We start from the raw sequence: 27,919 nt of genomic DNA on the forward strand, positions 1-27,919 counted from the left end.
AGGAAAGTTTTTTTGTTAGGTAGCCAGGCTTCCTGCCTTCTGGGCCAATACACCATTGCCTTGTGGGATATGTCAACAGTGATCATACTCAACCTCCCACACCATCTCAAAGAACAGTTTGTGAGAACCATCTGCAATGGCAAGGAGGCTTCCTGGCATATTATTAAAGTGTGACTGGGCACAGTACATTAGGCAGCCAGGGTCATCAGGGACACTGTCGCCCTGGGCCGACATGCCTGGCTGCGATCAGCTGGTTTCTCGGGGTCTGTCCAGGCCACACTAATGGGCATGCCCTTTGAAAGGGAATGGCTCTTTAGAGACAAGGTAGATGCTCTCCTAGAGAGATTTAAGGCTGGGAGTGCCACAAACCACTCTTTGAGTCATCAATTCCCTATAAATGACTTCAGACAGTTTTGGGGCTTCTCTAAGGAGTTCAAGTTTCAGCAATAACCCTCCCACCCTTTGAACAACAGTGACAAAATCCATTGGTCCAACAGTACAAAGGCAGAGGCAAAGGAAGAGGTTGTCAGACCCAGCAGCCCTCCTCCTCTTGCTCTTAAGCACCACCTGGATAGCTGGTTTTGCTTATTTCTGAAGGTGCATGTGCAGCCAATTGGAGGTTGGATATCCTGCTTTCCACAGTCCTAAAACACCATAACATCAGACCAGGGGCTGCTTCAGATTGGAGAAAGGAGGTGTGTCCTACCCTTCAAACAGTCTCCTCCCCACAGCGCACTTCAACAGTCCCTTCAATCGGAGGACCATCCGCGAATACTGCTGGAAAAAAAGAGTGTGGGGTTGATGCCAGAGCAGGATTTGGACAGGGGTGCTGCTTTCGGTTCTTCCTGGTTCTTCGTCTGATCCTAGACCTTCAGGCTTTTGATTTTTTTACATGTGCAAGGAAAAGTTAAAAATGCTGTACCTGGCTCAGGTTCTTCTGGTGCTGGAAGCAGAAAACTGGATGGTGTCCCTTAAATTGCAAGAAACATGTTTTCACATAGCGATCCTACAGTCACACTGGAGGATCTTGCAGTTTGTGGTAGGGTCCATCCACTACCCATTTGCAGTCCTCCTGTGTGGATTGACCTCGGCACCACGGTTCTTCACAAAACTAATGACAGTGTTTTCAGCACATTTCAGGAGGTTTGGGATCTCTGTATTCCCATATCTGGATGAGTGGTTTGCAGCAGATGGTGTAACACCACCTGCAGGTGACAGCATGCCTGCCAGTCAACATGGATTTTTCCATTAATGTGCTCAAGTCTCACCTAGTGCCCTCTCTGTGCCTCCTATTCTTATGGACAGGTACTGGATACTACATTGCTTCCAGCTTTACTTCCTCCATAGAGTATCCAGGACATTTGGGATATGATCCCAATGTTTCGGGAGGAGGTTTGGATTCTAGTCTGGTGGTTCTCCATCAGCGTGGTCTGCTAGTTGCCTCTATCATTCCTGTAAAGCACGCATGTTGGCACATGAGGGCTTTCCAGTGGTGCCTACACAAACAGCAGTTCCAACATGAGGGAGATGTTGCAGACACTATTGTGGTGTCCTGGAACACTTTGGTGGACCTAGTACGGTAGTCATGAGAAGCAAGTCTAATTCAAATGATGTCCTTCTGCCAATGTGGTGACGTATGAATCCAACCTTGGGTGCTGTATTCGTTTGGAGGAACTGGAGATAAGAGGGCTTTGGTTTCCAAAGGAGCAGATCTTCATGTAAACCTGCTTGAACTGGGAGTGATTCAGCTGCTGCTTAAGGCCTTCCTTTCTTCCATTAATGGATGAGATATTATTGGTGCGTTCCTTTGGCCAGCAAGATGGGGTCAATCAATCAATCAAGGATTCAGAAAGCATGACAAATCACCCATAAAGGTCTCATGGCCCGGGGGACGGATCTTGCCTCGCCTGAATATGGCTGCACTTTGAGCGAGCTCCTTCGGCAGCACCCAATATCCTGCATAATCCTACATATCTGACACACACACAAGGCTGGTAACGAGCTCTATATCTCCATAAAAGCGCCTGTACACAAAGCAACAGAGAAATTGGCCCGCAGCAAGTGGCATCGAAGCGCTGATGCGACGGCCTACATTTTGGCAAGAGAAGAGGCAGCAGATCCGATAGTCCTAACGAGAGCGGGGAGACCAGCAGCTATGAGCGGAGTGAAGCGTACGTACCAACCGAACAGAATGTGAGCAGCTGAGAAAAGAAAGACGCTTGGTAATATGAGGAAGCGAGATGCAGAAGATCAGTGACACCCGAGGAATGGAGTCCTTAAGCCCTGATGTATCCAAAGGCAGTCATTAGGCGGTGAGTGCACGGCTGCAGCGGAGAGGGGCCAGACACCCACCTGAGCACAGTGAGGGACCGTGGCCTGGCGGGAGCTCGCAGCTTGCTGTGCGATAGGCGGAACTGCTGTAGAGCTCCAATAGCAGCCTAGCGAGCATGTGAAGCTGAGAGAAGAAGGGCCGCAAATACCAAACAGCAGCCGTGGAGCAAGGGCACAACACAACGAAAAGTGCGTAGGGCAAAGGACCACCCGGAGAGAAAACTAGCCGGACCTAGAGACAGTGAGTGCAAGAGAGTGGAGCGTGCCCCAGATGGTCAGACCCGCAAGCTCCTCCAAATATGCTACAGCAACAACCAGGCACACCAGTAGTAAAGGTGTCTGACAGGGGGAGAACACTGCGAATGAAGGGGCTGCCCTGTGTGGTTGAAACAACGTTGGGGGCAGACCTTGGGATTGTAATCTTGGGCGTGAAACAGTCTCAGACTTGGATGTGGGAAAGCCACTATAAGAGGAGAGCATTAAGGAGAAGTAGAGAATTGGGACCCACCCCCACCCTCCCACAGCCACGTGATATCATGGGGAAAACAGACAAAACACAGCCCAAGCTATAGTTCAAGCAACATAGACCCCCTGGAACCCACAAAGATGACCAAGCTGAAGCAGGTTCAGAAGCAGAGACTGCGGGAGCAGGACCGGGGGGACAAGTTGCGACAGATACCAGCTGCCATGCAGACTACTTTAACTGCAATTGACAACAAGTTAGACATTAACGTATGGGTTTAATAGATTCTCAGAGTAAATGGATAAACATGCCGAGCAAATAGACATGATGGAGCGCAGAGTGTCTGAAAGTAAAGATGCCCAGGGGAAGACTGTGGACTCCCAAAGACAACATGAAAAGGTGATAGCAACGCTGGAGATTTTTATAATGAGTTTGGGGACCTATTAGTGCCACACCTTGAAATGTACAAACAAGCAGGGCCTTCTCCCTCCGATGAGCTGCGAGGCACTGCTAATCACTATACTTGAACCGGATAAAAGCCCAGAGCACTGCCAATCATATAGTACGCTGTCACTCATAAATATTGACGCCAAAATACTGGCAAAGATACTAGCAACTAGGATGCACTCCCTAATGCAGCTGCCTGATCAGTCAGGATTTGTTCCTATGTGCACAATGACTCAGAATTCACGTACACTGTTTGCCCTATTTCATAAGCTTAACCCAGATTTACCAGCAGTGGCCGCTTTATTGGACAAAACAAAAGCGTGCCACTCGGTTGAGTGGCGATATATGTTTGCAATATTGCGAAGAATGGGACTACCACAGTCATTCCTCCGCTGGGTACAATTATTATATACTGAACTGGTGGTGAGACTTAGGGTGAACGGTAATACAATGAAAACATTTGCCATCCACAGAGGAACGCAACAGGGTTGCCCTCTGTCACCACTTTTGTTCACCTTGACGCTGGAACCACTAGCGTGCAAAATAGACAACAGTATATGGACACAGCACTGAGGTTCAGATCAGACCCCTTGGGTATATCGATGTATGCAGGTGACATGGTCTTATATGTATGCAACCATGCAAAAACCTAAAGCCATTGCTGAGGGAATATATTAAATATGAAAAATTCTCAGGCCTGAGTATAAACTGAGCCAAATCAGTGATTATACCACTAAACCCCTGCACAAAGAAATGCACCATTGAATTCCCTCTGATCTGGAGTACAGATCCGGTCAAGTATTTAGGGATCTAGGCCCACAGAATCCCAGATCAGGTGATATGCGAGAATTATGGCAGGGCATTGTCGAAACTAGAAGACCAAGCAGCCCATTGGATCTGGCTGCCACTGTCTCTCGCCGACAGGATTGCGATACAAAGAATTATCATTCTACCCAGATTTCTATATGTATTTATAAATATACCTATCGCCTTGAAACAATTTTTTTTGCAAGGTTGCGGTCCCAGTAAATTACACTAACGTGAGCAGGCCTCAAACTGCAAATTAGCTGGGAAGAACTGACTCATCTGTATGCGCAGGGAGGTTTTGGACCGCCACATATGTACCTTCACTATCTATGTGCGCAGGCGCTCTTCGTGCACTACTGGCAACATCCGCATGAATATGTCCCACATGTTGCCATAGAATAGGATGAATCTCTCCCCATCCCGCTCACAGCTCTAATACCACAGAGAAGGACAGGAATCCCAGGTTTGGTTATAAACCCAGTGCAGTGCAAGATACAAGCATGGAACAATCTAGTGCAGCAAGCACATAAGGTACCACTGTACGCCCCTGCACTACCCCTTCAACACCATACAGATATAACAGTTACACAAGAACAAAAGGCGCAAAACCTACAAGAGGAAATGGGTTTGCGCACCATGGGGGACATGTTTGGGGAGAAGACGTTCGTCAACTCGGCAGGGATATGTACTGGAACTACACAGACCCCGTTACACCTTTTCACTTACATGCATCTGAGACACGCCATTAAGGCATTATACACATCCTTTCCACAAGATCCGCCTATATTGCAGACATTACAGACTCTACTAAATGCGTCTACACGAGAACTCTTAATCACTAAACTTTACACTACAGCACAGCAGGAGAAATATAGAGACACAGAGCGGCGCTAGAGAGATGGAATGAAGCATTGAACACACCACTGTCAGAGGCCGACTGGGGATATTGCTGCACACTGACCAAGCTGCTTACACCAAACTGTAATTTACCTATCATTAATTTTAAATATCTGCAACAAATGTATTATACACCAGTGCAATTGAATAGGTATGGATTGTGAAGGAATGCTGAGTGTAAACGATGTGGAAATATGAAAGCAGATTTTCTACGTTAGTTGGGCATGCCCTTCATTCAGAGATTACTGGAGAGAGGTGACGGATACACCGTAAAGTATGCTGCTTGAGCCTGTCCCTAACACTCCACAACTCTGTCTCCTTGGCCAAGTAATGACTCAGAGGCCTTCTAGTCGTAGATTAACTGCGGTGGCTCTATTACTAGCCAAAAGACGCATAGCAATGTAATGGGGCAGCAGGAGAACCCCGAATACAAAAAGCTCTATTAAAGACATGTTGTACTGTAAAGAACAACTAGAAACATATGCAGAGGAGTTACCTGTGACCTCGAGACCAAAAGATAAATGGAGCCCTATGATTCAATACCTGCAAACACTGGGAAACACCTTGTCAGAGGGAAGGGAGAGGAAAGCCTCAAATGACCAATACAATTCGAAGTGTCGGGGAAATGCCATCAGTCAGTATAACGGAATGTGGCGCAATACTTAACAAAATAACATGCTGTATTGTAAGATGCTATATTCGACTCAGATGTGTCATGCCAATGTATGCGTTTATTGGATAATAAATGTAATGACCTGGGCAGGGCACTAGGATCCTGCAGGGGACTGGGAGGACATCGGGAACCGGACACCACATCCGGTCAGGGGGGTGGGAAGGACACACTACAGACGAGGGCAGGGAATGACCAGACGTGCGTGGGCACAGCTCTGCATGTACATAGATAATAATAAAGATACTTAAGATCCTTACCTGTCTCCCGCGTGTCTGTGACCACCAAGACACGACAACTGGCGATGAAGGTGGGATTGGAAGAACAGAAGTGGATCGGCTATCTTTTGTCCCCCAAAAAGAAGCGCGACGAAACCAGAAGCCCACCCTGTTCACTTGGAACACCGTGGCTAGTTGCGGTGAGGAACGAGAAGCGGAGCCAGGAGCCCACCCTGGTCCGAGTTGTGCAGCCACAGAAACAGCGACGCGGGAGCCCACCCCGACTGCCAAAATATCAGTAAGAGGCACTGTGAGGTTGCGTGCATGAAAAAGAAATAAAGCGTCTGCCAGCGAAGAGAAAGGCAGACAAGCGTCGGCACCCGAGAGTGCTTGTTAGAAATTAAAGTGGAAGACTAGCGTTAGTTTAAATAAACTATCGCGAGACTACGGCAGCTATTTTAGAGTCAGGCGGATCGGGCCAATGAGGAAGCAGAAACAAGCGGCGGCCATTTTAAGAAGTCAGGCAAAGCGAGAGGGACAAAGAAACCTCGCGAGACTACGGCGGCCATCTTAGAGGCAGGCAGATCCGGCCAATCAGAAAGCAGAAACAGGCGGCGACCATTTTAAAGTCAGGCAGCCACTGAAATAGATAGAAAGAAGAGAAAAACAGAGTAAAAAAGGCACAAGAAAGAGAAAACAAAGGGAGAAACAAAGGAATAAAGAGGAAACAAGGGAAGAAAGCACAAGAAAGAAAGAGTAAAGGGAGAAACAAAGGAATAAAGAGGAAACAAAGGAAGAAATAAAAGAAAACAAGAGGAAGAAGAGTAGGAGAGCACCAAGGAAAGAAAATGAGCGACAATGATGAGAAGCAGAGCCCGCAAAGCAATCTTCCGCAGGCCTTTACCATCCTGCCTATCGGAGCCGCAAGCAGGCATCAGGTGGGAACGATGGATCAGGTAATTAAAGCGCTTCATGAGCGCCACGGATGTCCCGGATAGCAAGCAACTGCACCTACTTCTAAACCTCGCAGGGGATGAAATAGAAGATCTGCTGTTAACATTCCCCGCGGATCAAACAGCAGATTACAAGGGAGTGATACAGTGTCTCACACAGAAATTTGACCCTCAACGAAACGTTGACTTTGAGAGGTACACCGTCAACACTGCATGCCAGCAAGGAAAAGAGAGCTTGGACGACTTCGCAACGAGACTGAGAAAACTGGTCACATACTGCGAATTTGACAATGAGCAAGCAATAAGATTGCGCATCATCGAAGGTTGCCAATCAGTGGAGTTCTGAGCACGCATTCTGAAGGAACCGACGACGCTGGAAAAGATATTGACGATGGCTCGCACGGAAGCAAGGGCCACAGTGCACGCCAAGCAGATGGAGATGGGAAAAGAGAGGAGGGTGGCGCTAGCACATCGTGTCACTGGAAACTTCAAATAGAAATAATTCCAGGCGTCGGTCCTACCGAAGAAGGGCGAACAAACATGCTACAGATGTGGCCTCGAATTCCCACACGTCGGTGCCTGCCCAGCAATGGGCCAGAAGTGCAGGAAGTGCAACAGGGACAATCACTTTTCAAGCACGTGTATGACCAGACAGTTCAGAAGTGAGAGAGGCAGAACAAGGAGACCGCGGATGACCAGCAACAGGTACGCACGACATATGGAGACGGCAAATCGTAGCTCCTCTGACGAGGCAGAAGAAACGGCAATACCTGTGAGGGAGGAGAGGCTATATCTAATGTCAGACGCGTCCACAGAAGCCAAAGAAACAGATCACGTCAATCATCTCGTGGAGAAGCAACAAATAAAGAAAACTGCCACCGTGGACATTGGAGTAGGGAGCCACCAAGCGAAGTTCGTACTTGACAGTGGAGCAACATCATGTGCATGTCAGAATACAAGAAAATGAGAGTGAAGCCACAGCTATCACCATCAACCGTGGATGTGTTCACCTGGGGCTCCAAAAGACCGGTAGAAAACATGGGAAAATTCAGTGAGACTTTAACGTACAAAGGCAGGTCCTACCAACAAAAAATACATGTGCTTAAGGGTGACATCCCAGCACCATGCCTGCTCAGCAATGTGACAGCACAGATGATGGGGCTACTAGCAATGACATACCACATGTTGGAAACGGAGAACATCCTACAAGAATACGCAGCTATACTGAAAGGCCTTGGTAAGCTGAAAGGAAAACAGATAACATTACACATAAATGAAGCAATGAAGCCGGTGACCCAGCTTCACAGACGAGTACCAGTCCACCTACAACCACAAGTTGAAGAGGAAATAAATAGCTTACTGGCACAAGACATAATTGAACCTGCTGAAGGGCCAACGCCTTGGGTATCTCCAATTGTGGCAGTTCCAAAAAAGAACACCTCAAAGATCCGCATCTGCGTGGACATGAGGATCACAAATACTGCAATAGCGAGGGAACATCACCCAGGGCCACACCTAAACGACATGATCAGCTGTCTCACTGGGGCTTGCCGATTCTCGAAGCTGGCTTTATGCAAAGGGTACCATCAATTAGAACTGGATCACCTGTCCAGGTACATCATGACATTCTCCACACACCTGGGTCTGTTCAGATACAAGAGACTAAGCTTCGGAATATCGTCGGCCGCAGAAATATTTCAGGAGACAATACGGCAAGTGATAAGGCCAGTACAGAACAGCCTAAACTATAGTGATGACATTTTGGTATTTGGGAAACCAGACACAGAACATGACACAGCTCTACGTCAAGTGTGCACAGAACTGCAGCAAGCGGGCCTAACACTAAATGGAGAGAAATGCGAGCTGGGGAGAAGGGAACTAGTGTTTTTCGGACACATTTTCTCCAAACAAGGGATGAGGCCAGACCCCAGCAAAGGCGAAACACTGAAGAGCGCAAAAGCACCAACGGATGTTGCAGAAGTAAGATCGTTTCTAGGCCTCGCCAGCTACTGTGCGCGATACATACAAGACTTTGCCACAGTGAGCACACCACTAAGAGAACTGACCAAGCAAGGACAAAAGTTCATCTGGTCTCAGGAATGCAACAGGGCATTTGAGGAAATAAGAAAAGCAGTGGTGACTGTGGAACACCTGGCCTACTTCGACCCCCTGCTCTGCACTGAACTGACTGTCGATGCCAGCCCAGTAGGACTAGGAGCGATACTAGCGCAGCACCTGCCAGGGAGAGATTCACAAAGGAAAATTGTAGCATATGCAAGCAAAAGCTTAACAGACATTGAAAAGGCATACTCGCAACCAGAAAAGGAGAGCCTAGCAGTTGTATGGACATGTGAACATTATCACATGTTTATTTACGGAAAGCCCTTCACCATCATAACTGACCACCAGGCGCTGGTAACAATCTATGGCAGCCCATCAGCCAAAATGCCACCCAGGATTGAACGCTGGGGCATAAGGTTAATGGACTATGACTTCACCATTGTGCACAAGCCAGGGAAGGAACACAACCCGGCAGACTACATGTCGAGACACCCGTTACCGCAAGCCAACGAGAAGACATCAATTGCAGAAGAATACCTCAATTTCGTACTGAAACAAAATACCCCAGCACCGATAACACTAGCAGAGCTAGCAAGAGAGACCAAGGAAGATGCCACGCTGCAAATGGCCTTGGAGATCACGATAAGGCAGAGATGGAGGCACGTCAACAATAACTGCACCTGGGAAGCAGGTGTATGCAAGGAAGAAGTGCTAGCTCTGAAGAAAATCAACGTAGTCTGTCAGAGACAGACACAGGAATAATGATGAGAAGGACAAGAATAGTGATACCAAGTTCACTCAGGAGGCAACTGGTAAATCTGGCTCATGAGTCACACCGAGGTGTAGTAGCAACGAAGAAGCTGCTAAGAGAGAAAGTATGGTTCCCTGGCCTAGAGCGCGTGGTAGAAGACACCATAATGACATGCCACCTCTGTCAAGTGACAGGACCACCGGCTAGGCATGAGCCACTGCAAATGTCAGAACTTCCAAGAGCGGTATGGACGACACTAGCAGCTGATTTCTTTGGGCCCCTGGACACAGGCAACTACCTGCTTGTGGTCATCGACGAGTACTCATGATTTCCATTAGTACGACACGTCACATCGACATCAGCAACAGCAACACTACCGACATTGGATGACATATTTGCAGCATGGGGTTCACCAGAAACACTAAAAACAGACAATGGTCTTCCATTTTCAGGAGAAGACTTCCGCAGATTCACGGCCTATCTAGGGATAAACCACCGGAAGATAACACTACTGTGGCCTCAAGTGAATGGAATGGTGGAGAGGTTCATGGGGAACATCAAAAAGGCAGTTCAAAGGGCAAAGCTAGCGCAGATATCACTTAGCCAAGTTCTTTGCCAAGTATTACGTGACTACAGAAACACACCTCACAACTCCACAGGAAGATGCACGGCAGAGCTAGTACTGGGAAGGACAAGCAGAAGGAGGTTACCACAAATTGAAGTGACTATGGCGCCAGATCACAACAACATTGCAGCAAAGGACAGAAAGGCGAAAGAGAAAATGAAGCAATACGCAGATGCCAAGCGACAAGTCAGCTCGTCAGGCCTAAAGGAAGGAGACATGGTGGTAGTGCGTCAGCGACAAAAAAGGAAATCTGACAGCATGTTTTCCAAAGACCCCCTCATAATACCAAAAGTGAAGTGCCCAATGATCACGGCAGAGTCAGAACATCAGAGGATAACACGCAACAGCTCACATTTCAAAGAACTAAAAGAGAAGGAAGGGGAAGATCAAGATGAGGAAACGGCAGAACAGGAAGAACAGGAGCATAACAGGAAGGAAAGAGACAATGGTGAGAGACCAGCAGAAGAGCAACAGATGGAGGCCGGCCCGAGAAGAGCATGCAGACGGCCAAAAAGACTAATAGAAGAAATGTAATGATGGGAGGCACACCGACCTGTGCCCGGGCAGACTTGCATCTATCTCTATCTACACATCTCTGTGTTTCAACTTTCTCGTCACGTATTTGTGACAAAGGGGGGAGATGTAGTGACCTGGGCAGGGCACTAGGACCCTGCAGGGGACTGGAAGGACATCAGGAACCAGACACCACATCCGGTCAGGGGAGTGGGAGGGACACACTACAGACGAGGGCAGGAATGACCAGATGTGCGTGGGCACAGCTCTGCATGAACATAGATAATAATAAAGATACTTAAAATCCTTACCTGTCTCCCGCGTGTCTGTGACCACCAAGACACGACAATAAATCAACAAAAAATAAAAAAAAAGGTCTCACAGCCCTGGAGTTGCTAACTGCTTCGTGTTGATCTGTCCATTCAATCGCAATGAAGGAAAAACAAGGAGAAAGCACTAAAAATGAGGGAAAGCAACAAGAAGGCACCCAAAAAACAGGGGAAAAAGCAAGACGAATGTAGTGAATAAGAGGAAATAAGGAGAAGGCCCTAAAAAACTGGGGAAAAGGCAAGGAAGGCAGTGAAAAATTATGGAAAAGCAAGGAGAAGGCTTTCAAAAAATAGGGGAAAAGCAGGATAAAGCTATGAAAAACAAGGGAAAAGCAAGGAGGTGGTCCTCAAGAAACAGGTGGAAAAATGGGGATAAAGCAGTGAAAACGAGGGAAAAGGAGGAGAAGGCACCCAGGGGAAAAGCAAGGAGAAGGTTGTGAATACGATGGAAAAGCAAGGACGAGATTAGCAAAAAACTGAAAAAACCCAAAGAAAGCAGCAAAAACGAGGGAAAAGCAAGGAGATGGTACTCAAGAAACCGGGAAGAAAGCAAAGAGAAAGCAGTGAAAATGACTGAAAGGAAGAGTGATGCAGCAGCTTGAGGAAGTGGGGTTGCAGTGGGGCCTCTATCAAGTAGGTCGAGGGAAGGGCACTGGGTGGTGATGGGAGGGCTAGATGGGAGGCAGGAGAAAACTGGTGGCAAGAGAAATCAGTGAAAAACAAGATAAAAGCAAGGAGAAGGCACTCATAAAGCAGGAAAAAAGATAGGAGAAAGCTGTGAAAATTAGATAATAACTAGGAGAAGGCTTTAAAAAAATGGGTGAAAAGTAGGAGAGGGCAGTGAAAAATGAGGGAAAACCAAAGAGAAGGCTTTCAAAAAAAGTGGGGAAAAGCAGGAGAAAGCAGGGAAAACAGGGAAAAGGAAAAGGAAGAAGGCACTCAAACGATGCAAAATGGGGAGGAAACTGAAAACAAGAGAAAAGGATAAGAAGGCACTCAATAAATGGGAAAAGCAAGACAAAGGCAGTGATACCAGGGAAAAGCAAGGACAAGGGTATCAGAAAACAGGGAACAAACACAGAGAAAGCAGTGAAAAAAGGGAAAAGCATGGAGAAGGCTCTCAAAAAACAAGGGGAAAAGAAAGGCGGAATCCGTGAAAATGAGGGGAAAGCAAGAAGAAGGTACTCAAAAAAATGGTGGAAGAAGTGAGGAGAAAGCAGTGAAAGCAAGCGAAAAGCAAGGAGAAGGCACTCAAGAAACTGGAAAATAAGCAAGGTGGAAACAGTGAAAACGAGGGAAGAGCAAGGAGGTGGCACTCAAAAAGCAGTGGAAGAAGTGAGGAGACAGTGGCAAAAACAAGGGAAAATCAAGAAGAAGGCACTCAAGCAACTGGAAAAAGCAAGGACAAGACAGTGAGAAATGATACAAAATCAAGGCGAAGGCACTCAAAAAACAGTGAAATAAGCAGGAGAAAGCAGTGAAAGTTGAGGGAAAAGCAAGGAGAAGACACAAAAACCAGGAGAAAAAGCAAGGGGAAAGCGGTGACAACCAGGGGAAAGCAAAGAGAAGGCAGACACAAAATGGGGGAGACGCAAGGAGAAGACAGTGAGAAATTATGGAAATGCAAGAAGAAGGCTTCAAAAAACAATGGAAAAACAAGAGAAAAGCTAGGAGAAGGCACTCAAAAAACAAGGGAAGAAATAAGGAACAAGCAGTGAAAGCGAGGAAAAAACAGGCAAAAGGCACATAACATTAAAGATCGTCATATGACCCAGGGAACAGACGGTTCCAAGGTGATCTCCTAAGTCATGAATACTGTTCGGTCCATGGTTAAGTATAGCATTCAAATCCCAGGATTTGGAGTTCCTATTTACTACACAGACCTGGGAAAGAGAGGACTCTGGTCCTGATCTTGTAGCACCCATAGCCCCAGGTAATGCTATTGCTATATTAGATAGACGCCTGCCTAGAGGAGGAGGTCTGGCCATGATTTTTAAAGACTCTTTTAACTGTACTCTAGAGCCCCCATGCCGATGGCACTTAATGTTTATGAGATGGCAATCTTTAGAATCAATCCTAAAAATAATTATACATTCTCAGGGTCCTTGGTGTACCACACATCAGGCTCTCACCCTAAGTTTATTGAGACATGCAGCCTAGAGTTTGAACCCTACATTGCCTGCCCCAACTTTACCATTCTGGTGAACTTTAATTTTCATCTAGAGGACACTGATTGCACTGACTCCACTAGATTTCTGGAACTCATGAAGGATTTTGGTTTCAGGCAAGTGGTTAACTCACCCACGCACATGGAAGGGCATACCGTAGATTGTATTTTTGTTAATCACAGGGCTGTGGGAATGGAAGATGCTCTCTTACTCTGGAGGACTGACCATCATGTGGTACTTTTTAAAATGACTATCCAAACGTCCAGAGGTCAGTTGCAGAGTAATATCACCACGTTCAGGAAGTGGGTTAAAATCTTGGCTGCAAGCCTAGAGGTTGCAAAAGTGTGAACCCTTAGAAAGGATTGATAGTCAACCGGAACTCACCGCAGATGACTTTCACTCATGGGTGGGGACCACCATCGATCAAATTGCTCCTCTTGCCCATAACACAGGGATTAGAACCAAAGCTTCTGCCCCTTGGTTTTTAGAGGCTCTTAAAGAGCTTGGACGTTTATGCAGGAGGCAAGAATGGAAGTGGAGGATAACTCCCTCCATTGCAGAAAAGAAAAGCACAAATAAGTGTTGTTTGGTTAAAAACGTGCAATCTTGTAAGCTAATTCCTTCTGTTTCACTACAAAACTGAGGTTGGCCATTAATACTCCCAAAGAACTCTTTAAAGTGAGGAATATTCTTTCAATCCCCTTTACTCAGCAAGCCGTTGAAAGTTCCCAGGGCTTTTGTAATAGTGTGGCAGCTCACTTTAAGGAAAAGATCCTGAAGATTATTGCGTGTTTTAATATTAAGGAGGATTTCCCTCCTTCAGAAAAAGACGAAGATACAATTAATCTCGCTCCCATGGTTACACTCTCTGGCTTTATCCCTATCTAGACTATGACATTGAAGCAACTTCTTCTACACTTACGATCTGGCACTCCTGAAGATCGGTGCCCTCCTAGAATATTTCTGTTTCAGTTTTGTCAGATTGCCTTTTTTCTTGAAAAAGTGTACAATCAAATTCTTTCTACAGGAATTTTTCCTCAATCCTGGAAGGAGGCTATAGTTGGCCCTCTTAAGAAAAAGCCTCACCCCTTCTCTGAAGATTTAAGTAACCTGCTCCCTATTTATCTTTTACCCGCACCAGTTAAGATATTGGAAAAGTATCTTAATCAGAAACTGGTGGAGTTTATGGTCTTTTAGGATCCTTCAATGAATGGGTTTAGAAGTGGCCATATCACGGAATCCGCTGTGCTTTCAGCTACTGATGCCATTCGGTGTCAGGTTGATCAGGATGGATCTGCCATCTGGGTGATGCTGGACCTTTCTGCAGTGTGTGATATGGTGTCCCCCCTCCCTCCTTGTTTACAGACTTCACCAGGCAGGGTTGAGGGACACACCCTGGCCCTTATGGTGTCCTTCCCAACCAACAGAATTAACACTGTGAGTTGTGGACATTTTAGGGCAAGCTCGGTCCATTTACTCTGTGGGATGCCACAGGACTGTTGTCTCAGCCCAGTGCTGCTCAATTTATATTTAGCCCCCCCTTGGCCAAGCTGATTAGGTCCTTTGGCTTCTAAGTGCTTTCTTACGCAGACAATAACACAGATCATTGTATCAGTGTCTGACGACATCCTGGTGGTGGATGATAGGCTTTAGATATTATGGGGCACATGCATCATTGGAATTGTGCTCGCAAAGGGGCAGATTCACAGAATCTGCCCCTCTGCGTCCGCAATTTTTGCATTTGGAATGCATCATCCCAAATACAAACATCGCAATTTGCGATTGCATTTAAGGTATCACAAATTGCGATGCCTTAAATGCAATGCAAGATTGCATTTCAAATAGCGATTTCGCTATTATGCACCGCTAAATATGGATTATTCCAACCTGATGGTATTTAGCGGAAACTTTGAAAAATGCACTAAAGTGCATTTTTCAAAGTTTCAGGTTACACACACACATGCCCTTGGGGCATGTGTGTGCGCAACATGGGTAAACATCACTATTTCAGGGGTCCTTTTGACACCCATGCACCCTTGAAATTGCATGCGAAATTCGCAAATACCTATAAGGTACTCGCAAATTGCGCATGCAATTTCCCATTCATTGCTATGGGCCTGTAGGCCCATAGGAATGAATGGGAAGCCATTCCTTAATTGCGACTCGCAATTTGAGAGTCACAATTAAGGAATGTTAAGGAATCGCTATTTTAATAGCGATTCCTACATGCATAGGCTTTTGCGAGTCCTTAATTGCGATTCCTTAATAATCGCAATTAAGGACTCGCAAACGCATTTCTTGATGCATGTGCCAGTACATGATTAACAAAAAACAACTGGATGAAAGAGAATTGGCTGAAACTGAATGCCGATAAGGAGATTCTCATTTTTGGAGTGCAAACATCGGCATGGTCGGAACTGTGGTGGCCAGAGTTCTGCGGCCCCTTACCTCTTCCTGTCCTGTTTTCTTTCCTTTGCTACTCAATCAAAAAGGACTGTTAGCTCTTGCTTCCACCTCATCAAAATTTTAAGAAAGATCTTTCCTCTCATTCCAGCCGAGCTCAGAGCTACAGTGGCCATTGCGCTTAATGCATCACACTATAATTACTGCAATTCTCTGTCCCTAAGTGCCTGTTTATCAAAGAGGGCATTCCCTCCCTGCACTAGTTGCTGGTCAGGAAGCCAGTGGCTTTCAAAGTACTCTGTCTAGTTTACACTGCCACCCACTGTCAGGAGCTGTTGCACTTGAGAACAGCCTTCCACTAGTATATTCCCAGCAGACAGCTGAGGTCTGCCTCTTTTAGGAAGGTAAAAATACTAAGATTTTGAAAAGTCAGGTGGGGGGGTGTCCATTAGGGTTGCTGTGGCTAGGTTGTGGAATACCCTACCACCTCACATTGCTAGTATCTTCTCCCTTGCTCCTTTTTACAAGCACTTGAAAACCATTTTGTTCTCCCTTCTGGATGCTTAAGGCTGGTCGTCCTGGTGAAGTTTGTCTTGCTTTTGGTTAGCACTTTGACACCCTTGGGTATAATGTGCTTTACAATTTTCAAAAATACAAATACACTCAAGAAACAGGGGAAAAGGCAAGGAGAAAGCAGTAAACACAAGGGATAGGCAAGGAGAAGGCCCTCAAGAAATGGGGTGAAAAAGCAAGGCGAAATAATTGAAAACAAGGGAAAAGCAAGGAGAAGGCACTCAAGATATGGGGGGGCGGAAGCAAGGAGAAAGCAGTGAACATGAGGGAAAAGCAAGGGGAAGACACAAAAAACAGGTGAAAAGGCAAGGAGAAAGCAGTGAAAAGGAGGGAAAAGCAAGGAGAAGGCACTCAAAAAACAGGGGAACAGCAATAGGTAAGCAGTGAAAAGGAAGGAAAAGCAAGGAGAAAACACTCAAAAACGAGAAAAGCAAGGACAAAGCAGTGAAAACGAGGGACAGGCAAAGAGAAAGCACTCAATAAACAGGAACAGAAGCAAAGAGAAAGCAGTGAAAATGAGTGAAGAGCAAGGAGAAGGTACTCAAGAAATGGGGGAAAGAGCATGGTGAAGATAGAAGCAAGAGCGATGCAGCAGATCAGGAAGAGCTGGACCTGCTCAATGGGGTTGTGTTGCGCCCTCTATCAAGTAGGTCCTGGGAGGGATACTGGGAGGCAGTGGGAGGGCTAAGTTGGAGTTGGGAGCAGAAATGAGGAAAAAAAAGGAGAAAGCAGTGAAGCAGGGGGGAAAACAAGGAGAAGGCACTCAAAAACGGGGGGGGGGGAAAGCAAGGAGAAAGCATGGAAAAAGAGGAAAGAGCAAGGAGAAGGCACTCGGAAAAACAGGGAGGAAGGCAAGGAGAAGACAGTGAGAAATGAGGGAACAGCAACGAGAAGGCTCTCAAACAACTGCGGAAAAAGCAGGAGGAAGCAGTGAAAGACGAGGGAAAAGCAAGGAGAAAGCACTCAAAAAATGGAAAAGTAAGGGGTAAGCAGTGAAAACAAGGGGAAAGCAAGTAGAAGGCCCTCGAAAACAGGTGACAAGCAGGAGAAAACAGTGAAAAACGAGTGAAAAGCAAGTAGAAGGCCCTCAAAAAGTGGGAAAGAGCAAGGAGAAGGCACTCAAAAAACAGAAAAAGAAGCGAGGAGAAAGCAGTGAAAGCAAGGGAAAAGCAAAGAGAAGGCACTCAAGAAATGGGGGACAGCAAGGGGAAAGCAGTGAAAACGACAGAAAAGCAAGGAGAAGGCACTACAAAAACAAGGGGAAAAAGCAAGTAAAAGACAGGAGCAAGAACGATACAACAGCATATAGTAAACTGGGCCTGGGGCCTGCTCCTGGGGTTGCAGGACCAGCACCTGCTTGACAGGCATTAAGCTGGAAGGACAAGCTTATGAGTGGCGGTGGTACGTTAGTGGATTTGTAACCTATACTTGAGGTAAGGCCTGTGATCTGGAGTGCATATACCTGTAGAAGCTGCAGTGCCCAGATCATCCGGGTGGGGCACTGGTGAGAAGGGGCAAGAACTTGGACCTTGCACACATGCAGCAGGGTAAATGATGGAACCCCCCTCTTCCTCCTTCTGTCCTTTTTTGTTAGCTACTGACCATGTTTGCTTATTTGGGCCGTTCGAGATTCTCTAGCCATTTTGTTCCGTCCGTCACAGCCACAATCTTTTTCACCCATGCACCCTTAGATACCTCTGCCAAATTTCAGTCCCTTTGCCTCATACACCCTCAGGCCACTGTGCTTTCTTATCCACCTTCAGACTCCTGTTTCTCATCCTTGTTGTCTTCGGTGTCTTAATCCTCCACTCCACTCTCCTGGCTGTGGTTATTCTAGTCCTGCTGTCCCTTGGCCTGGCCATCCTTTTCCTCCTCACTCTGGTCCTCCTGGTCTTAGTAGACTAAGTCCTGGTCCTCTTTGCCTGCTCATCCTGGCCCCATTGGTACTGGCACCCCAGTTCTCTGGGTCCTGTCCCTCTTAGGCCTTATCCTTCTGGTTCTGGTATCCAGGTTGGTGGATGATTCTCTGGGTCTTGATCATCCTATTTTTTTATTACATAGTCCTGGTCCCGCTTGTGATGCTGTGTCCGCTGGGCCGGATCCTTTTGCTCCTGGTGCTTATAGTTTGGGTTCTCCTGGGCCTAGTTTTCCTGACCTTTGTCTTCCTAGCTATCATAGCCCATGGCTTCTTGGTCCTGGTCCTTCTTTCTCTTATCCTCTCATGCTGGTCGTCCTAAATATGTCTTTGTTTATTTTAGCCCTGTCTGGTTTCCCTAGTCCTGCCCCCTACTGGTCCTGTTCCGTCCTCTTGGCCCTGGCCACTGTTCCCTGGTCCTCTTCACCGTGTTCCTCCTAGTCCTGGTATTGCAGGTCCTAATCCTGTTGGTCCACTTGGCTTATATAGCCTCTTGTGTCTTAGCTCTCCTCATCAATTGGCCTACTGGTTTGGGTCATACGGGCCCTGTTCCTTGCCCTCTTGGTACTCCATCCACTGGCACAAACCCTCTTGATCCTGGTTCTCCATGTTCTGGTCCTTCTGAGCCTCCTCATTTTGGTTCTGGACCTCCTGACATCTTTGTTCAGCCCCCTCAGTCGTCCTAGCCTTGTGTGGCCTTGTTCCATTTGTCCTCCTTACCCCAGTCCTGCTGCCCCAGTTTCTTCTTTTTTGTGTTGTTATTTTTTATTGAGATTTTTAAGACAAACAATACCAAGTTCACCCCGGTTAGAGCAAGCCATAATGACTGAAGTACAATGAGCGGATATGCCTGTAAATAGTAACCCAAGGGCTCTAAACGAAAGGACATAACCAAAACAACAGGGAAATAAGTACCAGGGTGGATGTTGGTAGAATGCAAAAAAGAAGAGGTGTAGCAACTCGGATAAGAAAGTGGAGGAAACAAAGGAGGCATAGGTGAGTGGGTGACAGGGGGATGGGGAGGGGGAAACTGGATGAGGGGAGGGGAAAACACATATAGCTGGGTAGAGAAAGAGAGTGGGGCACATGTGGTGAATTAGGATGGGGACAAGGGGCAAAAAGGGGGGGGGAGGATCTGTGGGATGACAGATCGAGAATACCCCCAACGAAGCAGACATATAACACACAGCTTCTGCCCTCCTGCAAGTAAGGAGACCAGATAAGAAGAAATATGTTGGCCTTATCCAGCAAATTGTAGAGAAGTGATTGTTTTGTAAATAGCCGAGAGCCATTCCTCATTTGTCGGCAGCTGTGGAGAATTCCAGTGATGTAGGATGCAAATCTTAGCTGCTGTCAAGGCGGTGGTGAGCAACCTATGGGTATGATGAGTCAACTAGGGAAAGTCTGCCAGGTCATGGAGTAGGACCAATCAGGCCCAGCAATGGAACAGGCACGGCCATTGGCTCCCTCAACATAGACCCCACCTTGGCCCAGAAGGAGTGGATGTCTGGTCATTTGTAGAGCAGATGACCAATGTCACAATTAACTTTGCTGCATCTCCAGCAGGACAAGTAGGGCAATGAAGCTGCTGACCGGAGCCTCGCCGGCATCCAGTGCCACCCTTGCAGGATCTTCAAAAGGCAGAATTTCATCCAGGCCTCCTGTGTGCCCTGGCCAAGGTTCTCTAGGAGCTCTGCCCAGTTCTCCTCCTCATGCTCCACCTGAAGGCGAGCCTGCCAGATTGCCTTCAGGCGTTCCACTTGCAGCTGGGAGTAGAGATGGCGAATCAAAAGCTTATACACAATGGTCATCACACCCTTAAACTGCCCTTGTGTATTAAGATAGGTGAGCACTGGAGAGGGAGGGATGGGCCACAGCTGAGGGCCTAGCCTGCGTGAGAGGCAATGGCACAATTGTTTGTAGTGCCACTGTTGGTTAGGAGGGAGGCTGAATTCTTCTTGCAGCGTCACAAAGGATTTGAGTTTGCCCCAGGACATCAGGTGGCTCAGAGTATGAATCCCCTTGTCTCACCAGAGGCCCCAATTGAGCATTGACCCCCATTCTGATTCCATAGTTGTACCAGATGGGTCTCTTTACATGAAGGAGTGCGTCCACCTAAAGAAGCTTGTGAGTCCGCGCCCATGTTTTGGACATCGCCTGTAACATGGGGTTCGCCGGCCCGGCCCTGGAGGCGACGGGCATATATAGGGAGTGCAGCCCTGCTGGACTATCCATGAGTCGATTCTCTATTGTAACCCACACAGGGGGCTGGATGCCAAGGCCTCCAGAGGACCTATGGGCATTGAGTTTCCAATAGCCAGGTGGTGTCTCATTGGCTCCCAGATGAAGGACTTGTTAACCTGCTGTAGCACCTTAAGGAGCGTCAACAGGGGGAGCATGCCAGTACATAGGTGAATAGTAGGAGGGTCACCGTCTTTATCACCTGCATCCTCCCCACAATGAAAGGTTCAGGTGGGTCCACTTCTCTAAATCGAGCCTCAGCCACTCCAAGAGTGGGTCTAGGTTATCTGCCACCATGCACTCCAAACCCCTTTTAATGTAGATGCCCAGGTATATAAAACAGGAGGCTCTCCACTAGAACTGGTGCCATGTAGTTCTATATATATCCTATTCAGAATCTGCACATTCGGATAACATGAACTGTGGGTTTGGTGGCAGAGTGACTCTGAGCACCCCCACCGGAAATGTTAGCCTGTTTGCATTAGCTAGCTCACAGGGCCACTAGTATGTCCTCTTATTGGGGAGAGAATAGTTTCTGGGAACCTTAGAACATGACAACCCTGATCCCCCAGGATCGTGGAAACCAATGTACTACTTTTCGCTCAGTCACTCGTGCTCACTTATTCGGTCTCAGAGAGTTACACAGAAGGAACCTGCCTGGTTTCCAAGCACCCTTAAGAATATTTATTCATAGTGTGTGAGTCTATTGATGAAGTTATAGGACTCTATTGTTTAGGAGAAACCCTCCTTCTGCACCCAGGACTTGAACTAGGTAAAGGTTCAATCCTAAAGGCTCGTTACTGTGTAGTATAAGGGAGATAATGTAGGTGACTGTGTATGATATTACCCGGGCCTATATTAGGGTACCTATATGAAACATAACACCCACTCCTCTTCCAAACAGTCAATAATGATAAAATGCTAGCAAACTATTCTCTTTACTAGATAGTAGCGCATAAAAACTATCAGTGAGCATTGTATATTTTGCTCCTCTTTGTGCCATTTCCATCTGTTTTTCAGTTAGATTGTATTCTGTAAACAGAGAGGTACTGTTGATAAGACACCAAGGCACATAGCCTGCATGCAAAGATTGTAGCGTCCAGCTTAATAACATAATAGAACGTAACTGAGATTGTCCGTGTTGTAATATGGCTAAATCCTGTTCCAGTATGGCTATCGCAGAAGATACAATGTTGCCTAAGGAACATATCCTGGAGTTCAAAGTTGTTAACCCATTGTTACCACTGCTATAGATTTCTCAAAGTTAATGCGGTCTATTTCCCGTATTCTCTCTGCGGCCTCTTGTTGGGATATTTTCCAAATTGCATTATAGGCAGCATAAATGCCAGCATATATGAAGCATTTCTGATGGGGTTTCATGGGACCTAGTGAAAAATCACTAAGATCCATGCCTTGTGTGAGGCTAGGTGTTGTTTCACTTCTGTGAGTGTTGAGGTTTCTAGCCAATCAAGGCACAACTTCCCAACACTGTAGGATGTCACTACCCCTGGGTGTTCACTTTGTACATAACGTGGGTCTGGTCTATGGATACCGAACCCTTCGGTGGTACCCCAGAATCCTGTCTGACATCTGTTTGTGCCTAATGGCCTAACCAACCATTCTTTCCATTTAGGGTCTGATCTATTGTACTGTAAAATGTCATCTATTGTTGCCCCTTCTTGTGAAGTCAAACTTTGCCCCCCCTCCATCTGTGATGGTGTTGGAAATCGAGGTGTGTTTAGGTCCTTGTTCTTGGCTAGTCCAAGACAGGATGTCTGTTGCAGAGTGTCATTTAGAAATATCATCTGCTGTGGAATGAGGCATGCTCTAAATAGCATTTCTGTCCCCTGGACTTGCCAGTCCCTAGAACCCCAGACTGATTTTAAGTCTATTGTGTCCTTCCATAGGTCAAAACCCCGTTCAGACAATTGAGCAAAAATGGAAGCAGAATAGATTTGTTTGGTGTTTGTCAACATAATTTTCAGTGACGATGTCGGTGTAACCTTATAATAATATGAGGTCGGGTCAGTGGTGTTAAACCCCCAAAAATATGAAAAATTTTGTGCAAATGTTTGTGAACTACTTATTGGTGGTGTAGGGCAATGTTCCCACTGGTGGTACATAAAAACATTTCCAGGTGATATAGATTTGTGTAAAAAATGATGACCATAATGTTGGTAACAGTACAAAGTGTCATAGTCTGAAAAACCTTCTAACATTTCATTGTTCGGAAATGTTTCCGCTTTCTCTAAATCAGACAACATGTTATGAACTGTTTCAGAGTCCCAATCATCAGAAAATGTACTGGAGGTAACGATATCACTCAATGAAATTTTAAATATGTGAGAATTTTAAAAGTTCAGTAGGACCGAATATTTCGAAATCAAACTGGCTCCAAACTTTACCGTCCGGTATAGGAACTGCTGTAATGTACACAGATGACAAGTCTCTTTGTTCACAATGTGAGGACTGATGTGGCTTCAGAATTAAATTCACTTTTTGGGCTGTAGAGCTTTGTTGAAGGTATCGTCCATTAACCCCTTTGCTGCTAGGCCTTTTCCCCCCTGTGCTAAGCCTTTGTTTTGCTATTTGGGGTAGTCGCGCTTAGGCCCCTGTAACATTTTGACCACATAAGGTATCCATGCCAAATTTGCGTCCTCTTCTTCCAACATTATGGGGATTCTAAAAGTACCCAGGGTTTGTGGATTCCCCTGGAGGAGACCCATAAATTAGCCAACTCGCGTGACCGCCACTCTATCACAAGGATGATGTCATCAGTGATGTCATGAGTGATGCCACTGACCATGTCATGAGTGATGTAATATGTGACGTCATGAGCAGTGGATTGCGGGCGCGCAAGTTATAGTTATCTGAACTAACTATAACGGGGGAATTTCAATGGTTTTTTACGAGTGAAATGTCCAGCTAACTATAACATGTGTGAAACCTATGGTTTTTTAAGTGAATATATATATATATATATATATATATATATATATATATATATATATATATATATATATATATATTCCTCTCCCCTTCACATATATTGCTCATGTTCTTCTGTGTTTGCAAAGGCAGCCATTCCTTATTTTTCTATTGTCATTACTCACAATATTTTGCATTTTCTAAAGCGGGTCCATGAATTTGTTGTGAGCTGGTGAATCGGTTTAAATAAACTGTACCTTGTAATATGGCAATTCTTTTTTTGCTTTTTTGCAGGCTTTGAAAAATGGAATAACAATAACTGCAAGCAGCAGCAACACTTTGTCTGCAAATTCAAGCCCTAAAAGAACTCTGATGCTTGGACATGAGTGGAACCACCTATACTCTCAGCTGCTTCACCTTATATATATCAGAATTGTATGCAGACTAGAATAGCTATCGTTACTGATTCATGAGAACCAAACGTCTTTACTGCCCATTAAAATCATTTATTAGTTTTCCCACCCTTGCTCAGATGTCTGCCGTTCAAATCCTGCAATTCATTCATGCGTGACCCATTCAATAACTTACAGTCTAAGGCCTAGAACGTATTATGTAAATTCAACTCAATAAATTCTGGCTAAAGGCTAAATGAATGCTTAGATTCTCGCTGGTCTTCATTTTTACGACTCCCGCAAATCCCAGCACTTTGATGGTATGGATGTGTGTGTTTCCTCTTTAGGTTTGGTTTCTCCTTTGGCAGTACAGTATAAACAATGTTCTATCCAGCCAGGTCACATTTACTCTCCCTTGAGCATGGAAATTTATTAATTAAGTGTTTACACAGAATGTGTGTGTCACCCAGTAGTTCATCATATCGTTACTAGTTACAATGGCATTGGGCCTATGAGTTCTCACCTCCATTGTCCAATGCCCATAAAGTAACGATCTAAGCACTGCCTCTCTCAACTCATGGGTTTCAGGCATTTTCACAAAGTATTTGCAAGAGCAAGTTTTCAAGCAGAAGGTTTAAGCCTATTTTGTACACATAATGAAACTGACTGGTAGCATAACTCCCTCACTATACTGAGAATCTCTCATGACAATCATAAGGGAAAACTACTGAAGCTAAAGAGAACTGTCAGCATTGGTGTCCGACTTTTTATGAGATTTGGTAATGATTTGGTGTAGTTGCTCTTCTTAGGAAGCGTTATATGGATCCTAAATATAATCTTTTAGGATCATTTTTGTGGAAAAGAATACACTGGTTGGCAAGATTAAACAAGGGCTTTATTTCAACATCAAATTCGGGATGATGCGTTTCCGTATTTCCCCCACAGCTGCCCCTCTGTCAGCACAGCACCAACATCGCAAAGCTCCTGAGGTGCAGCAGGTCATGCATCAGAAGGGAGAAAGAGTAAATCGAGAAAGGGCATAAGGGTGAAGAAATATAGAAAGGATACAACACGTGTCCCTCCCAAGGAAATACACAAATACATAAAACAAAACTAAATCCGTTCACCATAATCGCAAACAGTATGATGCCAACAAGAAGTAGACAAAAAAGGTTATAAAGCTATAGCGACAATAGCTTTGAATTTGGATTGACTACGGAAGCAGAGTCTTGGTAGGGTGGACTAAATCTTCAGACCTCAGAGGTGTGGACCGCCTTCTTTCCAAATTCTGGACAGCAAATTTCCCACCCTGATGAACAAACTCTTCATCATATTGTGCACATGGTTGATTTTAAATGTGAGCAGGGCAGATCCAATGGTGCTCCGTTTTCACCCAGTTTCGTGGTGTACCATATTATGCCCCACCCACGCTATATTCATAGGAGGAGGTTTTTGGTTTTTTGACTAGCGCCATATATCCTATCATTAAATATATGCTCGTCACCTCCTTGACAGCGTTATAGCAAATGTGGTATCTGTTTAGGAGGTCATGAAATTATCCATAATCTTTTCCACAATTTAACGATTCAGTCCTGACCATGAAGTCATCAGTCTAGTTCCTGGGTGTTTCCCTTTCATGGGTCAAAAAGTTATATGCAAGTTACTGAAAGGGAAGTGATGCAGTATACTTCTAGCATGTTTTCAACAGCACTTTAATCGGAGTGCCACTGACCATAGCAAGCTGCAAGCCTTCGTTTATCATTCAGTTTATCCTCTCAATATTCCCATTGGACATAGAACAGTATAAGGTAATAGTTGGCGACAGATGACATTGTCAGTTTACCAAAATCTCTGGTGCACTTCCTTTATAAAAGTCTCTGTTAAGATGTCCAGTTGCACTGAAGTGGGAGTGGGGTGGATTACTTTCACAGCACCCTACTTGGAGCGATAGTTGTTCAAGCCCAGGATAAATTTGCCTTCAATACATAACGCCCTTATTAGAAAAAAGCTATCTAAGGTCAGTATACACCTGGGGTGGTTTGGAATCTCAACAGGAATTATGGGGTGTACTGGTGACTCTCACTTTGTTATTTGAAGCACAACTGGCACTGCCCCTGACTGTGTGATTGAATTATGGAATGCATACCAGCCCACCACTAGCAATTCCATATTCTGATCTTAGTAAGGCTTCTTCGTATGTGGCCGTTGTATGCTAAAGTAATAATTATTTCTCTCAGAACCCCAGGGTGAATGATTTTGGAACCGCAGGAAAGCCTACCACTTTGAAGATTTAATTTGTTTCTGACTTCCCAATACGGTTTCACTAATTAATTAAAACAGTGTTTAGAGGGCAGGCCTTGGGGTCCAATTTTTTTTAATGCAATTCAGGGTTTCCTACTCCTTGTCTCTTAAACTTCACACACTTTGATCAATCTCATCACATGAGATGGCCAAGACCACACCCTTATGAGGAACGTCCTCTACCCATACTTTCGTTATTGCCAATCTCGATAGGCAATCCACTGATATGTTTATAAGCCCTGGTTAGTGTCCAGCAATACATTTTTAACCTTCCAACCCCAATAGTCACCTAGCAACTCTGGGGGATGTGTTATGGGTCCCTTTATGGTGAAAGCGTGAATTAAGGATTTGTGATCAATGCCAACCACAAATGGAATAGCCCAAAGAAATCATTTAAAATGTTTGATTACCCAAAAGCATTCTAAACCCTCTTTTTCAATCACAGACTAGCTTTTCTCTGATTCCTGTGGGGACCATAATGCGAACTTATTAGTCTTTAGGGCTTATTTACAAGCCCTGTGCACCACCGGAACTTCACTTTTTGTGACATTCCAGTGGAGCACAGGGCTTAGCCACATCTACAAGGCCATGTAAAGCCATGTTGCATGGTGTCGTAACTAGGAGAAATAACATAATTTCTCCTCGTCTTTTTCTCTTTTCATGTGTGCTGCAGAATGCAGCACACATAGAAAGAAGAAAAAGCCTCCAGTGGTTGTTTTTGTGCGGGAAGATGTCCCTTCCTGCACAAAAGCAATAATGTCAACAACACAGACATCCTTGCACCATCGTGCAAAATGACTTCTGATGCTGCCCTACGCCAATTCTTTGTAAATATGCCCGTTCGTTTTTCGGCCATGATGTATGATAATGTTGTCTTAAGAGTTTGCATCAGATGTTAAAATGTTATTTTTTATTTATATCAACACACCCTAAGCTAGGTGCTTTCAATATTTTTTTTTTAAGAAAAGTGTATGCCTCTGGCAATCATGGGACCTGATATACTGGGCATTTTTTTTTTAGGAGAGACCTTAATGGGTAGTCAAAGCTGGCAAATTCTTACACAAATTTTGAATAAAAATGAAAGAGTAATAGGAAAGACCTGAGTGCTCATCCTTATTTTAGGAAGCAGGAGCTTTTTTCACATCTTCAAACTAGGTCTCCTTTGGGTTTTACCCCATCTTTGGAAATAGTGTACCCTAAGTATGTTACTGATCCTACCCTAATTTGAATTTGTGTACTTCCTGACGGTTAACTTAATTCTTTCAACTTCTGCAGCACTTCTCCAAAAGCACAGCGATGCTTCTCGAGATCAGCTTAGTTGTCCAAATTGTAATTTTGGAAGCATGCAACATCTTGGGGGCCTTTCCATATCGGATGAATGATCCTTTGACAGACCAGAGCTGTGGCGGCTATGTTATGCAGATTTGTAGAGTTTACTATCCTGGAGGGTATCCTGGCACTGAAAAGCATGCAGCAGAATCTGATGGCACCCAACAGTTTGCAAAAGAAAAATTAAGATGCTTAGACTTGAGATGGAGTTCCACCTGGTGGTAGGCAGCGGGCAGATCAATCACATTGAAGCATGACACCTCAACAATCGAACTAAGAATTTGCTCAGGATTAGGAAAAGTGTTGCATTCAATCCCGGTGGTGGAATTCAAATTGTGCAAATGCTAATGGAGGGAAAGCTTGGTGTGAGTAGCTGAGAGTCTGATGAAGGCAGATGCAGGCAGTCATGTGATGAAGGCGGAGGCGGAGGCTCAGAGGGCTGCATCAAGCCATATCGGCTTGTGGCTGCGTGTCGAACCGAGGCCTGGGGTCGTGAAAGTCAATCGAGAAGACAAGCTGGGAGAGCGGAAGTTGTAGTGTGGTGCTGTAAGCAGTGAGGGTTAGCCGTGGACTGGTTCTGGGATCCGCCTCAAGGCAAAACACA

At 45.5% G+C, this 27,919-nt stretch overlaps 1 protein-coding gene across 1 annotated transcript in view; it reads left to right on the top strand.

Moving 5' to 3' along the window:
- LOC146789829 (regenerating islet-derived protein 4-like) overlaps nucleotides 1-23,946 on the top strand; it is a 181,587-nt gene extending 157,641 nt beyond the window's left edge. Inside the window, exon 6 of the mRNA XM_085632188.1 lies at nucleotides 23,588-23,946. Within this exon, the coding sequence (XP_085488314.1) occupies nucleotides 23,588-23,655 (68 nt within the window). The 3' untranslated portion in view covers nucleotides 23,656-23,946. The remainder of the gene's footprint in view (nucleotides 1-23,587) is intronic.
- The last annotated feature ends 3,973 nt before the right edge of the window (nucleotides 23,947-27,919 follow it).

The sequence above is a fragment of the Triturus cristatus genome, chromosome 10 (assembly GCF_964204655.1).
Source record: "Triturus cristatus chromosome 10, aTriCri1.1, whole genome shotgun sequence".
Taxonomy (NCBI): domain Eukaryota; kingdom Metazoa; phylum Chordata; class Amphibia; order Caudata; family Salamandridae; genus Triturus; species Triturus cristatus.